We start from the raw sequence: 14,905 nt of genomic DNA, 5'->3' as shown, positions 1-14,905 counted from the left end.
TTTATCTTTTGCCACAAGAGAATGAAGTATTACCTTCAATTACTTTTCCTGATTGGCTTCTGTTTTAGCAAACTCAGATCACACTCTGGGCATGGCCATTTTATTTGGTGTCTAATGACTTTTCACCTACTGTATTATAATATCCCCTGTCAGAAGCTCATTACATCTTGAAAATAATTCTTGTCGTTGTGATTAATGCAAATCTGAGCATAATTTACTTTGTCTCGGGCCACAGTGCAAACATCTTTACTGATACCAAGCAGACTTTTGTAAGTTTTAGCAACGAGCACCATTTGGTGACCTTGTTTAATTAATTCTGGCTGGCATTTTAGCAAACACAATCATCCTTGTCAGACATATTGCTATTGTCATCACAGCTGCAGGGAGAAAGGATCATTATTGTCAGCTACAACCAGTTGGGAATTAAAGCTGCACCTTGACCAAATAAAAAAAAAAATAGAAAGTTAAAATAAATCAGCTCAACTTTCTCAGACACTTGACAGCTTTGTCTTGTCTGGAATTAACAAGCCAGCTTTTTAAAAGAAGATCAGAGCTTAAATGTAAAGCTGCACTTCAGTTTAAGAGACCATTCAGACAGATTTAGCTAGTCATAGCTTAGCAGTAACTAGCTATTCAAATAAACTGGTGTACAAACAAAAATATTGTAACTTTAGAGCTTAGAGAGGAGCCTTTTTTAAAAACCTAAAAACAAGGTCAAAAGTTAAACAAAAGTATTTGATAGTGGTATGTGCTTTAATGTAAGCTGTAATCATTAGCATGTAGCTCTAAGGCTAACTAGCTTTGAAGCTAACATCATACAAGAACCAAGCTGTATTATTACTTCAGTGCCATTAAATAATTAGAATGCTAACTATGATATGCAGCTTTAGCACAGATTTTTAAGAATACAATACACATTACTGTGTAGTCTTGGCCCACCCTTTATTCATTTATATTTTGCTAGGAAAATGGGAAATATGTGCAGTGATTTAAACTGAGACATGTACAAATGCAGTACGTAAACACAAAAACAAGTTTTAGCAATTCTGTAACTCAATATTTGGTATGAACACGTTTAGTATTCAACTCAGCCTGAACTCTCTTAGGCACGCTTTCTTGTAATTTCTTTAAGTAGTATATCCAGTTGTATGTTGTATGTGATGTGTAAATACAACACTGGTTCAGCTCTTGGGGTAGGTGCTTATTTTATGCTTGAATGATCCATAGGTCAGTGTTAAGTAGTTTAACAAAAAACAACAACAACAAAATCCTCTGAAAATGGTCAGAGGAAGGAAAGAAAAGCTTTGACAGACCCCTGAAAGCCTGAAGAACTATTACTCTCTTTTTTAATTACAAGAGTCTGGCTCCTTGGAACAAAAATATAAAGAAAACAGTTACTTGCAACTCTTGCAGAGTCTTCATTTTCATATGAACACTGTAAAGAGCAGTGTTAGTGATACAATAATTAAAATATAGTAAGTTGAATTAGCTTACTACAGCAATCAAACTCTGATATTAACACATGTCCTTGCAGCAGACAAATCAATGACTGCAGCCTTGAAAGGAGAAGCTGCTTCTGTTTACCATTTTCTAAAATCAATGACAATTTTCTCAAAGATTACTGACAATTTTAGGTAATCTGCCATCTGACTTGTATGATAAACAGTTAGTGCCATCAGATCGTGATTATCCACAATGTTGACTTGCCTTTCGCTCGACATACAAAAGGTTTAATGAATATTAGATTTAAATGCTGATTGAACAAACAGTGCAAGCGAACAAGCCAAAACACAGAGCTTCAGACTGCATCTGAAATCATGCTTTTCTATACACTAATAAATGAGTACACTAGTTACCTTAATAGTTACCATTTCCAATTATGTGCAGTTCATTTTAATTTCATTTATTCAAAAAAAAGTAGCCTCATTGTTCTTTAACCTCCTAAGACCCGAACTCTTCCACGGCATGCATTTTTAATTTCTCTTTTATATTTGGGCTGATTGCGACCCGTAAAAGCAAAGAATTACCAGATTTGGGTTTTTTTAACCTGATTTTTGTTTCTAAGAAAAATGAGAGCCACATATGAGGATATTTGTTTAAAATTTCAATAGAACAGTAGCAGTATAATCTCCTCGTAAGTGGATATCAGGCCCTTGTAGAGCAAAATTGAATATTTTGGTCTAAATAACCCAAAATGTGATGTCCACATATGTGGACGCCAGGTCCTAGGAGGTTAATTTGTGAAGTAAAGATCCTACACTACAGAATGGAAACCCCCAACAATTAGATTATCCTTTATAAGCAATAACTTGGCAACAATTGGCAACAATGGGAAGGAAGAACTCCCAGTTAACAGGAAGTCCTTCACAACAGAACAAACTCAGAAAGAGGCAGCCATCCATTATGAGACATAACAGACAGCATAGAGAGACTCAAGAAGAATGTTATCACTGCTAGTAATAATCATTATCATAGTCATAATATTATGCCTGTATTTATAAGTGGCATACTAAGGAGGAGTAATCCTGTATAAATGATGAATTAAGAACTCGCTAACACCTTACTAATACCTTAATAATGTGACATTATTTTATTTTTTATTTTATTTTGGTAGATTTTTTTTGTTTTGTTTTGAAGTTTTTTTAGTGTACTTTATGGAGCCAAAGCAGCGAGACCACCAAAGAATTTTCAGACAGTAGGAGGATACGTAGCCACTCATGGCAATGCCAACACAAGCTACAGAGTGTCCTCCTGTCCATGGTGTGACCATCTTCATCTGTGAGGAGAACAAGGAGTCTTGCAACCTTCATACGACCCACACAAAGCCCTGATCTCAGAGCCTGGAGTCAGTCTGGGATGTCTAGAAAGACACAGGGAGGCAGCCAAAATCCACACATATTGTCTCAACTTGTCCAGTAGTCTAGAATAACCTACCTGCCAAGTACCTTAAAAAGCTGAGTGCAGGGGGACTGACGAGAAACGGTTCTGTGTTATATTATTTCGACTAAAACAGTTACAGGATTTTTTTATTCTCCCTCACCTGTAGCGATTGGAATCCATACAGTAGTGTATGTGTACATGATCAGTATTTATAATCCATTTAAATCAAGACATAATATGTATCACTCTGCTTATATCATAATAGATTACAACACTTTCTATAATTTCACAGATGTGCTGTGATTTCATACTCCAGGCTGTGACGCCACAACACTATTTCATTTTGAAGTGCGCGCTGACGTGCATGTGTGTGGGTTTGCCTCTGTGCTTTGAATATAGTCAGGATGACAGGCATAGCATTTACCTTGATGTTTACTGCTTTGAACTACTTGGCATTGGTAAAGCCTGGGCTGGGATTCACATAAGAAAGAGGCCTATTTGAACAAGCTCATCTGGGGAAAATACCAGAATGACATGGCTGACACACACACGGGTTTTGAATGGTTCCTCTCTGAGCAAGTGATGAGCATGAGACACAGCAATTCAAATGTTTCAAGTAAAACCCAGAAATGGGACCTTTTTGGGTCTTTGAACATCTTCCATTGGAACACATGGTCTCTCTCTCGCACTCTCTCTCTCTCGCACACACACACAGACACAATGCATTTAAAGACGTTCACCTCGCTGTCAACTTTTTGCACCTTAAGTGATGTTTTAAAAGAGGCTTAGACAAGAGCGCAAAGTGTCACCTTTTATAGTCTACCTCTGTGTACGTATAATTTTATGTCTGGGGGGCAAAATCAAAGTGCAGTGTAGCGACTAACAATATCCCAGAATGACATCGGTGTACTGTGAATACAAGCAGACAGACTTTCAAACCAAACTTTTCGTCCTCGCATCTCTGCCCCTGCCTTTATGAGAGCTTTGTTTCATGACAAACAGCATAAGGGTAAATGTGTAAATCAAACGCTTAAAAACAGAAGAGTTAAAAACCCAGATGAGCCTCGAGATTTCCCTCTCGCACGTATCGTGTAATATCACTTCGGCAATAACGATAACAGCTGGTGGATCTGGGAGAGGGGTGGGAAAAAAAGGAAGACAAAACCCAAATGTATTTTGTACTGCATACATTTCTCTCCGCGCTACAGTTTGAAGCTAATCCTCCAACACCTTCCCAAATTGAGCAGTAGAAACCACTTCTCTCACATATTATTATGAATAATTTATTGCACCCTGTTTCAAAAAGCCTTGCAGAACATCCCCCTAACTATTTCTGGTGTAGCACTTTCTCACATTAGTTAAGTCTGCAGGTACACATTGCAGCTGTTGGTTTCTTGTGCAGCACTGTAAATGACATTAGGCTCTCACTGATAGCATTATAGTGTGATTGGTATATGTGTGCACCACCAATGTGCTGCCTCCCTGTCCTCTGCAAGGTGGCTTTCTATTCTGTTTGCTAAAATAGAAATATTAAAAGCTTAGACGTCTGTGTGTCCAGATGAAGGTCTTCCTACACCGTTAGATGGACTGTTGAAGCATACCTGCACATTTCCAACAGACATGTCAATATGCCCAGATGTCTGCAGCCTGTAGGTGCAAAGATAATACCTGAGCAAGTTATTGTCTCCTCAACCCGTTTCTGAACTCACACAGAGGCATCAGTGGATGTCTCTGCTCTGCCATCGCAGGTAGCGCACTTGATCCTGGCATTTGTTTAACATTTCTCATCCCCACCTCTCTCCTGGTGACATGGTGAAGTGCCGCATACCTCTGTCTGCCACTGTTTAAACACACTCATTGCTTTTCCGTCTTTTTTCTTTATTAGAAATGTGAAATGTGTCACAGAGGCAAACAGCCTAGCAGCGAGAGTAGAGGAGGACAGATAAGCCATGCAGGACTCAAGGCGGCTGTTGGAACATGTGTTACCCCGAGAAGGTACTTACAGGAGGGACACGCAGGCGAGACAGCATCTACGATTATCACCAGTGACCACGAGAGCGACTTACTTCAGTACGATCCTGAATTTGAGTGCTTGTAGGGTTTTGTGTGTGTGTGTGACAGAGAGAGAGAATGAATCGATGCACGTCAGACCTCCCTGGTGAGATAACCATTAGCGCTGGCCTCACTGGGGGGATGTGACACGAGTTGTCAAATGGCACTGTGCGGCACGTAGCAGACGGCATGTGTGAAAATGTGTCCATTTACGCAGAGTTCAAGTAAAGGAAAACGGCATGTGCCAAAGTCAGGCTTTCCTTCAAAGAAAAGGTAAAGGTTTCATCCTCTGAGCGTCAGGGGAATACTCTTGTTTGGGTGAGTATGGGTTTAGATAGGGCTGACAGGTGTGTAACCAGGGTGTCTTGTATGAAAAAGCATGAACAGGTCTCTCTTCCAATCCACCAGAGACCAAGACAGATATGATTGCCGACTTAATGTAGGGACTGATTTTCTGGGGATTAACTTCAGGAGCCACTATTCATTTCTTACCAGTAATAAAACCCACACACCGGCAGTCGTAATAAAAGTCTCCCACCTTGCATTACTTCTGCATCTGTCGTGCATTGCTGCAACAGCAAGCCACTGCAGAAAGAATGAGTTAATCTGCTCAAAACTGAATCAGAATCCTGCAAGTTAGAAAAATTTACCTCGCGGGCCATGAGCATTTGCATGCCCTCTCGCAGGGAGGAGAGAAAACAGCGTCTGGGTTCTGAATAATTTTCTGATATTTGCAGATGCAAGTGTGCAGAGAGCACGACGTGAGAAGTGTCAAGCGTATTGTGGCCATGAGAAAAGGGGAAAGCCAAATGCACTCACAGTTTTAGTTTTGCAGCTAATCCTGCTTGGTACAATTACGCATTTAAGAGTTTTTGGGGGATGCTGTAAAATTGTCGAGTCAATCGGAGTGTGTTCTGCTTCAGGTTTCATCCCCGCGGGGCCCGTCTGGTTGGCCCTGCTTTTTTTGGGGGGTGGGGGGGGAGATGTGGTGGCGTCCGATGTGGCCACAGACCCAGGCTGGACAGCAAGCTCGTTTTTGTTCTCCCCTTCACATTGCCAACTCCAGCTGTCACACTGAGGGACAATAGAGGAGAGGAGGGGGTGCTCTCTGAATGGAAAAAATAAACTGGAGAGCGCCCCGTCACACAGCCCCCCTCCCCACGACTCGTCATCTGCATTTGACAGGACCCCCGTTCTCCTCTCTTCACCGCCCCTTTTCTTTTGCTTTCTCCTTTTCTCTGCTTGTGCTCTCCATAATCCCCCTTTCTCTCTCGCTCTCTCTCTCCCTGCTAAGTGCAGCTGTTACTCTCCATTGGATTTTTTTTTTTCAGACTGATTGCTAATTAGGATAGCATTTTATTGAGTTTTATCCTTAAAACTTGTTAAACTTGCAATTTCCACCTCCTTTTCACTTCATTTTGGCAGCACTGGGAAGGAAGCGGAGAAAAGACTCAGCCAATTATAAGCAATTTTACTTTAGGTTGAGGTTTGGGGTTTTTTTTTTCCAGAATGCACCCAATCTATCTCCGATGCAGCATTCATATAGTTTACAACTACTGTACGGTGTGGTAGCCTCCAATAATAGCGCTCACTTCAGCTTTAAATGCAAAAGCCTACTTTGAAGAATAGACTACCCCATCTCCCTTATTCTGCTCACATAACTGAATCCCTGGGAGAGGGAGCAGAGGAAAAGCAGAGCCTGAGAAAACAGCAATTCACACACCAAACACAGAGACCCCTAGTAGCTCAACAAATGAGTGACTAGCCCTATGTCCATTCATATCGCCCCTCGGCCCGCAAGCCTATTAGCCAGGCATCGCTCCTTGAACATTCACTGTCGACAACATGTGGAGGCATCGCTATAGCAACCAGTGGATATGACATGTGCAATGGACGGGGACTCCTGAGCGGCTGAATATAAGGAGGGGCTCAGCCTTAACTAAATGATCGCAAAAAAAAAAAAAAAAACCCAACCCCACCACCTCCCCATCTCTTTTCATTGGCACAGAGGCGCTGAAAGGACTCACTAGTGGGGCTTCTGCACATTCTTCCGAGGCTCGGAAAATCAGGCGGGCATATCCCACATTCTTCTCCCTTTTCTTATTCTCTTCGACTCTCCCTTTTTTGCCCCCTTCTCTTTTTTTTCTTCATCTACGTCTTTTGTTGGTGCTGGGGAGGGGGCACGCATGGGACCATCGCAGGGGAACTTTTGGAGAAGCGGACTGAGTGGGCGGCCGGGACGCGCAAACGCTTCTTGGAGCTGCGGCGAGCGTCAGTGGTTATCCGTGCTCTCTGGAATACAAGACGCAGCATCAGCTTCCGTTTACTGCGAAATGTGCGCTCTGCCCGGCGACATGGATTTGGGTAATTATCTCCTGGCTTGAAAACGCGTGTGTCTGTTTTGTGCTGTAATCAGTGTGCAAGTTTTAACGGTTAAAGAGAGAGAGAAGGATTGGCTTTGGGAAAAAAAATAACAAAAGAAAAAAAAAACTTGCGAACAATCACGGTGAAAGCCCGTGAGCGAAAATGTTTTTTCATCGAGATGCAGAATAATTTAGGAGCTCTGGTTTCAGTCTGAGCACATTTAATTTCGCTCCTTCTGCGCGATAGTTTGCTGAAGACCGAATCACGAAAAGCTGATGGCATAAATGTGATCGAGAATCGATAGCATTTGGCTTCCAGTGTATGAAAAATAAATCTAATCTTACAGAAAGAAAAAAAAAAGATTTAAAAAAATCCTAGGAAGCGGTGTGTTGAGTCTGCTGCTTTGATGGGAGCACATCTGGCTGCAGCGGACAAAGTTTCGAAGCAGGCTCATCTTCTTTGGTGCCGACAGCTCCAACTCTTAAATGTTGAGAATTAGAACTGGTAATTCCCCTCTTTGACTGCTCAAATATTCATTTTTAATCATGTGTTTTGTGACATAAATATCTATTTAATTCCTAGATTTATTTTCATCGTTTAAGTCTAGTTTAGGACTGGCTGACTTAAAAAAAATCACATATATTGTATATATAAATGAATGAATAAAAGTAAGTCTAAAAATTATTTTCAATGTTGCCAAATTTAAACAACATTAGACACTTTTATTTTGGGAGATTTTTTTTCTTTTATTAATCACAGGTTCTCTCATGAATACAGCTTACATGGAGCTGATTTCATACCATTCAAATCTGCAATAGTAGCTGCAACTTCAAAAAGAAAAGACTTTGATTTAAGGTCTGGCGTTGTGGTGTTTGGAAGGATTTTCCTCTCGTACTTCTTAAAGGTATTGTGGCGTGAGTGAATGGATGGCCATTTGCCCCGACAGCACCACTCTGCCTGACCTTCCCTCTTATTATGTGAATAATCCAGAGCACCGAAATCCATCTGCCCCTTGTCTCCTCTCAGATTGGCTAATTCACCACACCAGACAGGGGCGATGTGAGCAGAGAGGAGAGCAGAGGGAGAGAGCCTGTTAGAGGCAGAGTTATAACCAGAGATAGGAATGGTGTTAAAATCATTTGTGTGTGTGTGTGTGTGTTCAAGAGATTTAACAAATACATTTCCAAAAAGATATAAAAAAAACTAAGCTGATGATTTATTCTGTGATGCTTCAACCAGGTGATATTTTTTATTAAATGCACATAAAACAAAAGGGGGTAAAATTCTAAATGTGATAGCTTGTGATTTTTTTTAAAAGAATAATCTCGGTTAAAAATATTCATTTAGTTATGAGGGAAATCTTGATGCAATTTTTAGTTGAACCAGACTCCAATCATGGGGTGAAAAATTAATACAAAATGTAATTTATAAAAAGCTGAAAAAAAGCTGAGGAACAAAACTCAAAAGGTAATTCTTCGCGGCACATCTCCTCCCCTTTTTTCCTCCTTTTCCCCCCCTTTTCTGTCTCTCTTCTAGTTTCCTTCCAGTTCGATTGCCATCTTCAAACACTCTTTTAAGATCACACTGCATTTCAAGTCTGTTCGCTCCCAAACATTTTTATTCATTTCAAGCTGACCAGGTAAATCGTTTTCGAGAATAAGCCACGTATTACGAAGGGCCACGTCCGTGATGAACTTTATAATAAATGTTAATTTATTTTTTTTCGAAATAAAAGATAGAGTTGTATTATTGTGCTACTGCTGGAAATCGGTTGAGGCAGATCTGAATCAGTAGGCACTTTGATTTCAGAGGCTTGAATCAGTGTAGCATCCTATGGTGCCAGATATGCTGGATGCAAAGTGGAAGGAGGCTTTTTAAGCTTCGATATTTTTATTTTTTGTGTGCGTGTTTATGTTAGAATGCATCTAGCAAATGAAAATAGTTTTCATTTCTAAAACATTGCTGCTGTCCGTGTATTCATTTCAATCACTAAAAACGAGAGACAATTCACTGGATGGAGACCATTTCTCCCCTCTCTAACCGTATATGAGCCTCTTCAAACCTTTCGGTTGTTGTCCAACCTCTTAATGCTTGATTGAAACTACATGCTCGAGTCACCGCAATTGCAATCAACAGCAACTGTCGTCAGGCCCAACACAGTAATCGAAAAGACCCGGGCATCGGCACAACAGCTAAAACACTGGCAATTACGAGCCACAAGGTCAAACCGCATTGTTACTGGTGTGAGGTGAAGTGTCTTGTTTTGAAAATGGTATAACAAGATGTAGTCATCCTTCAGCCAGCCCATTAGACCCCTCAGGCTAAATGTCAGAGCACGACTGGCTGCTTTTTTTATTTCTTTTTTTTTTTGGGGGGGGTGGATTTGATTCATTCCACCCATCAATCTTTCAATATTGCATGCAGACAATTAGGAGCCTGCTGATGTATTCGTGCACTGTTATTGATATTGCCCTTTTGCAGATGCATAGCTATTGGCATGTGTGCAGCTGGTAAAATTTGATCAAAATCTGCAGAGATCTGGCTTTTACAGAAACGCCATGTTTTTACGTCAATCTCAGAGGACAGTGAGGATGATTTATGTGAGGCAAATTGTGCTGGGCCAAATTGCACCCCTCTGTTTTGCAGAGCTCAAAGCAAAGACAAATTGACAGGATGCCTATGCAATCAGCACAGGCAGTCTTATTAGCAGCTACATTTTAGGTATCTTTAATTATCCGTCTGCATTATTGCTCCTAATTATCACTGTTATGCTCTCAAAATATGTATCAGCGAGGCCTACAGGGGATTTATTGTTATAGTAAATGGCCACAAGTGGACCAATTATCAACACATAGGGCCTATTCTTTAACCTACACTGATAAAAATCTCTTAGATGATGTTACACCACATTAAACCTGGTCTGCTGTAGAAACTACTGTCTAAATTAACATGCAGCGTTGGTGTGAATCTTTGAAAAGCTTTTTTTTTTTCTTGTTTTTTACTGAACTGGTGATAGTAGTGTATGTGTGAGGGTCCAGTCTGCGCCGCCTGTGTCTCCCCAGTCCTGGTAGCCATTAGCTGTGCAGCTTGGGCCAGGGCCTAATCCAGCCAAACTCAGGACCAGAGGAGCTAATTAAGCAACAGCTTTTAGTATCCAGGCCTCCTGAAGCTGCACAGTGCCAGCCCGTGCCATGCCAGCACTAAATGGGGTTGTAAATATCTATAGTGGGGCACAGTGAGGAGACAGGACTGGACAGGGGCTTGTAATAGGGGTTGACTGAGTCTGAATGCATATTATCAAGCCAGAGTTAGAGCTCTCTAATGAGAATGGCCAGTCAGACAGTGGCAGTGGGTGGAAGGAAAGAGTGGGAGAGGAAGTGGAGGTAAGGTGACAAGGCACTTGCATCACTTCTGCATCCACATTTTTTCCCCAACACAAGCCTTCAGGTGAAAATTGATGCACTGCAGACTTGATATGGAGGTTGCTGTAAATCAAAAGCGACTGCATCAGTCTGGGAAAAAGACAGACTGGCATCATTTACCGCTCTTGACAGCGTTTTTCTCTCTCTGTTTGTGTGCGTGTCCTCCAGAGGGGCAGCCTGACCCAGATCCCCGTGGTGAAGGAGACCAGGGTGGAGTCGGGCCAGTTCCTGCTGCTCTCCGTCCTCTGCATGCTCTTCATCCTGGTGGCCGTGGCAGTGTCGGCCACTTTCTTCTGCGTGCGCCAGCGCTCGCACCTACACATGAAGGAGAAGCTAGCCAGTCTGGGGACTGACACCAGTACTGATGCCACTGCAACCTATCAGGTAAGACCAGCCTCCTTGCTATGAGCCAGTCAGAGGCCGGGATTCTTATCCTGTGCTTTGCTATTGGAGGGAAGCACCCTCTGTTCAAATACGGCCGATCATCCAATTGGTTTGTGAGAGTTTGTCTGCTCATGTTTGAGTGACTCTTGTTCCACCTGCTTTTCGGGACCATTTTTTGATGCAGCGATTTTGTTGTTTTGTTTTATTTTATGTGCTATTAAATGTTTTAGTAGTTTAACAGGAAAATATTGTCATGTGTATTTAAATCTTTCCTTTTTCTTTGCCAGTAGCATTTTTCCAATAGATATGCTTACCCTTTCATGTGAATTGTGTGTGTCTGCGTAGGAGAAAGGGAGCAGACCGCCACTGTGACCTATTCCCTCAGTTCCTCCAGGGCAACAGGCAGCCTGGGCTGTATTGATTTTCAGAGTTGGGGCTCAGCTGTGCCCAGCGTGGCACTCAGAACACATTTATCTGCATGTCACGTTAACATTTTCAATATTTTATCAGGTTTTCACGAGGCTGATTTCCAAAGGCTGAGGTGTTATGGTGATGACCATTAAAAAAGATATCAAATAAAAAAATATTCAAATTAAGAATAGATGCAAAAATATTCTTTCTGAAATTCCACTCTTTGATTATCATAAATTAATGAAAATCGGTGCAAATTTAAGGTGAAATCCGGTACCTGTTCGTCCTTTGCTAGCCACTCTGCTGTCTTGTGGGTGTGTACTCTATGCTTGACATACAGAGTTGTTTGGGGAGAGCTGTCTGCAGTGGGAGGGTGTTATTGTAAAATGGCAGCACGGACTGTAGATTTTGTTTCCCCTTGGCCCTGTTTTCATTCTGATTAGTTGTCTGAAAGAAGGGGGTAATGGGGAGAGTGTAATCTCACGACCTGTGCTTCTCCCTGGGCTCCGTGTGTCTCTCTCCTCTGGCACTAACTGCATCCCACTCCCTTCTTATGGGACCATTTCTCAGCGCTGGTACAGCACAGGGCTTTGCAGAGATGTTGAGAAGTAGGATGAATTATGAGGTGGACCTGGACTGTGCCCTGGGGCCAAGGCCCAGGGCACTGCTTCATGCCTCTAATCATTAAAGTCCGATGGCAGAAAAGCTGATCCAAGACCAGAGCTTAGAGAGGCCTGTGCTCCAGAGGGAAATATCGCTATGATTCATCATGAGATAGCATGTGCTTTCACGAGGCATTTTCACTGGCCCGCCTGCCCTGACTGTTATTAATTGAGTATGGAAATGAATTCTGTGGAGCTGACTGCTTTGCCTCCCAAATTTAAACACGGTGGGGCTTACAGATTATAAATTTAACGTGGAAATATCCAGTGAAGCCACACCTTATTGTGGGGAAGCAGATGTAATATGTAAGCTTGCATAAATTCAGCAGATTTTCTTTCTAATATATATATTTATATATTTTTTTATTATGCTTCAGCGCTGTCAACATGCATGGCCAGAGGCGTTATCATTTCTCGTTGCCCATTTATTCATACATCTTTTTTTGGGTGAACACAATAGCTCAGGAACGCTCTTGGCGAATTTCTTCAAATTTGATAAACTATCATCGGAGTGTTTTGAGTGAGATAGAGCGTCGTCACGGGGTGGAGTTTCATTACATGTGGCGCAAACGTGCGGTAGAGGGTGAAGTTGTGAGAGTTTGACGGTCGTATGTCAAAGATCAAGGTTACATCACAAGAGACTTTTAGGGACAGAATTTCACACAAATGTCTAACAAATACATAATGCAGCAACATTTTATATCCAGCCAGGTTTTCCAGCCATAACTCGGGAAAAGGAGGAAGAGACTGTGACTGTATTTCTGGAATTTACTGATGCAGAATTGATCTTTGGCATCCACCTTTAAAAGTCTTCCATGGGTCTAAACAGGCATGAATATAAACTCCAATGTAACTTGTTGGCCGAGGTATACAACCCTGTGCTGGTCATTTTAGTAGTTAATGCTCAGTCTTGAACTGTTTAACCCCCTGAGGTCTAAGTAACCAATAGTGATGGTCCTAACCATCAGAATATGTCATTTTAGAAAACAAAATAAGGGAAATAACACGAATAATTGTTATTATTATAATAATTATTCTAACTGACATGCATTAAAACTCATTTAATTGAATTTTGTCACTATAACATCAGGGTACAGTTAGGCTAAGTGTTGGGGGCTAGGATGACAAATTAGATCTCAGAGGGTTAATCCTCTGTCTCTGCACTGAGGCATGATGGGAGAAAAACTGACTCATTAAGACTACAAAGATGTGTGGTCTTAATAGAAGTGGCTTCGTAAGCGACAGGAAATGTTTATTCATTTATTTTGCAATAGTGGAACTTCATTTTGTATCTCCTTTGCTTCTCTGCAAAAAAAAAAAATCCTTTAAAAAAAGATTCTTCTTTTTTAAGTAGAGCACTTTTTGCTGTGCAGTTTGAGTTCACCGTGTGGATGTGGGGTGATTATGCTGTGAAAGATCCATTCTTTAGCATTGAAGGGAGTTGTTTGTGTGGCAGCAAGGTGTGACATACTGAATTTATTCTGTAAGGGTTCCTCAACCATGTATTTTTGACATAATTAGTATAAGCTCCATAATCCACGAGGATAAGCCATTAATCTACAGTTAAGTGAGGACAGATCAACTCAGCCGAGATGCAGGATTTCACAAGGTGCATTTACAGAAACCAGCCCCTCACAGCAAGGATAAGCACATAAAGCTATTGTTACGTGCATGAAAAGAAGATAAATGCACAAGAGCTTGCAAAGAGGAAGAACTGCGCTCTTCATTATCCACTTCTTCACCATCGTCGTCTCCTGTAATCCCCAGGAGTTGTGTCGTCAGCGGATGGCGATACGAACATCGGAGCGCGTCGAGCGGCCGGAGACGTTGCGCCACTCTCGGCTCAACAGCGTGTCATCTCAGTTCAGCGATGGCCCCGCAGCCAGCCCGTCGACCCGCAGCAGCACCTCCTCCTGGTGTGAAGAGCCAGTCCCATCCAACATGGACATCTCCACTGGTCACATGATACTGGTAAGAAGCTTTGCCTTGACTCCAGAAATAATTTAAGTAATGATTCATGAGGTGGAAAAAGGGGGTAAAGAAGGAGATGAGTTATTAAATGGAGGTTGGCTGGTAACATGGCTTGTTGTCCAGCCCTCAGAGAGCATTTGTGGTTCTTAGCGTCTGACTGTTTCAACTGAACAAGCACAAACATCCCTTCATGTCTCATAAATATGCACTTAACCTGCCAGGGTGGGTTTAGTCGAGTGTGTGAGACTCCTAAGCTATGTAAGTAGGGTCAGCTTTCAGTAGACAGTCACAAGTCTACATCAGACATTCCCAGCCTTTGGTACTGCACTTCACCAGAGGATGGTGAGTGTTGAGTTGCTACATTAATCATAAAAGTACAAATCAGGATATCCATAAAGCACGAAAAAGATGGCATCCACAAATACCTGCTCCAACAGTGCACGCGGGATGTCTTTAATGAGATCTGAGTGATCGTTTAGTAATGTCTGTCTAATGAAATAACTGTGATCAAATGCAGAACGCAGACTGTTGTGAAAACTAGCAAGAGAACTTGAGAGGTGAAAATTGTTAGCTGAGAGTGATGGTTTCAGGCTGCAGTTCTCAAGTTTTTCCTGGCATACCCCACTTCAGAAGGACGTTCACACGCACACACACACACCCCACAGTTTTTAACAGTCATAAAAAATAAAAAGGATCCAAGCTGAAAGTGCAATAGCATCAGCAAACTCTATCCACCTGTTTCTGTCCCTCACCACAGTT

General features: G+C 41.8%; 1 protein-coding gene across 1 annotated transcript in view; it reads left to right on the top strand.

Annotated features, from left to right (window-relative positions):
- The window catches only part of ptprn2 (protein tyrosine phosphatase receptor type N2), a 158,708-nt gene that overhangs the window by 118,997 nt on the left and 24,806 nt on the right, over positions 1-14,905 (top strand). The window contains exons 12-13 of the mRNA XM_026179794.2: positions 10,887-11,102; positions 13,943-14,146. Coding sequence (XP_026035579.1) covers positions 10,887-11,102; positions 13,943-14,146 — 420 coding nt within the window. The remainder of the gene's footprint in view (positions 1-10,886; positions 11,103-13,942; positions 14,147-14,905) is intronic.

Source organism: Astatotilapia calliptera, chromosome 9, assembly GCF_964374335.1.
Source record: "Astatotilapia calliptera chromosome 9, fAstCal68.1, whole genome shotgun sequence".
Lineage (NCBI taxonomy): Eukaryota > Metazoa > Chordata > Actinopteri > Cichliformes > Cichlidae > Astatotilapia > Astatotilapia calliptera.
This window is presented reverse-complemented; position numbering and strand designations above follow the sequence as displayed.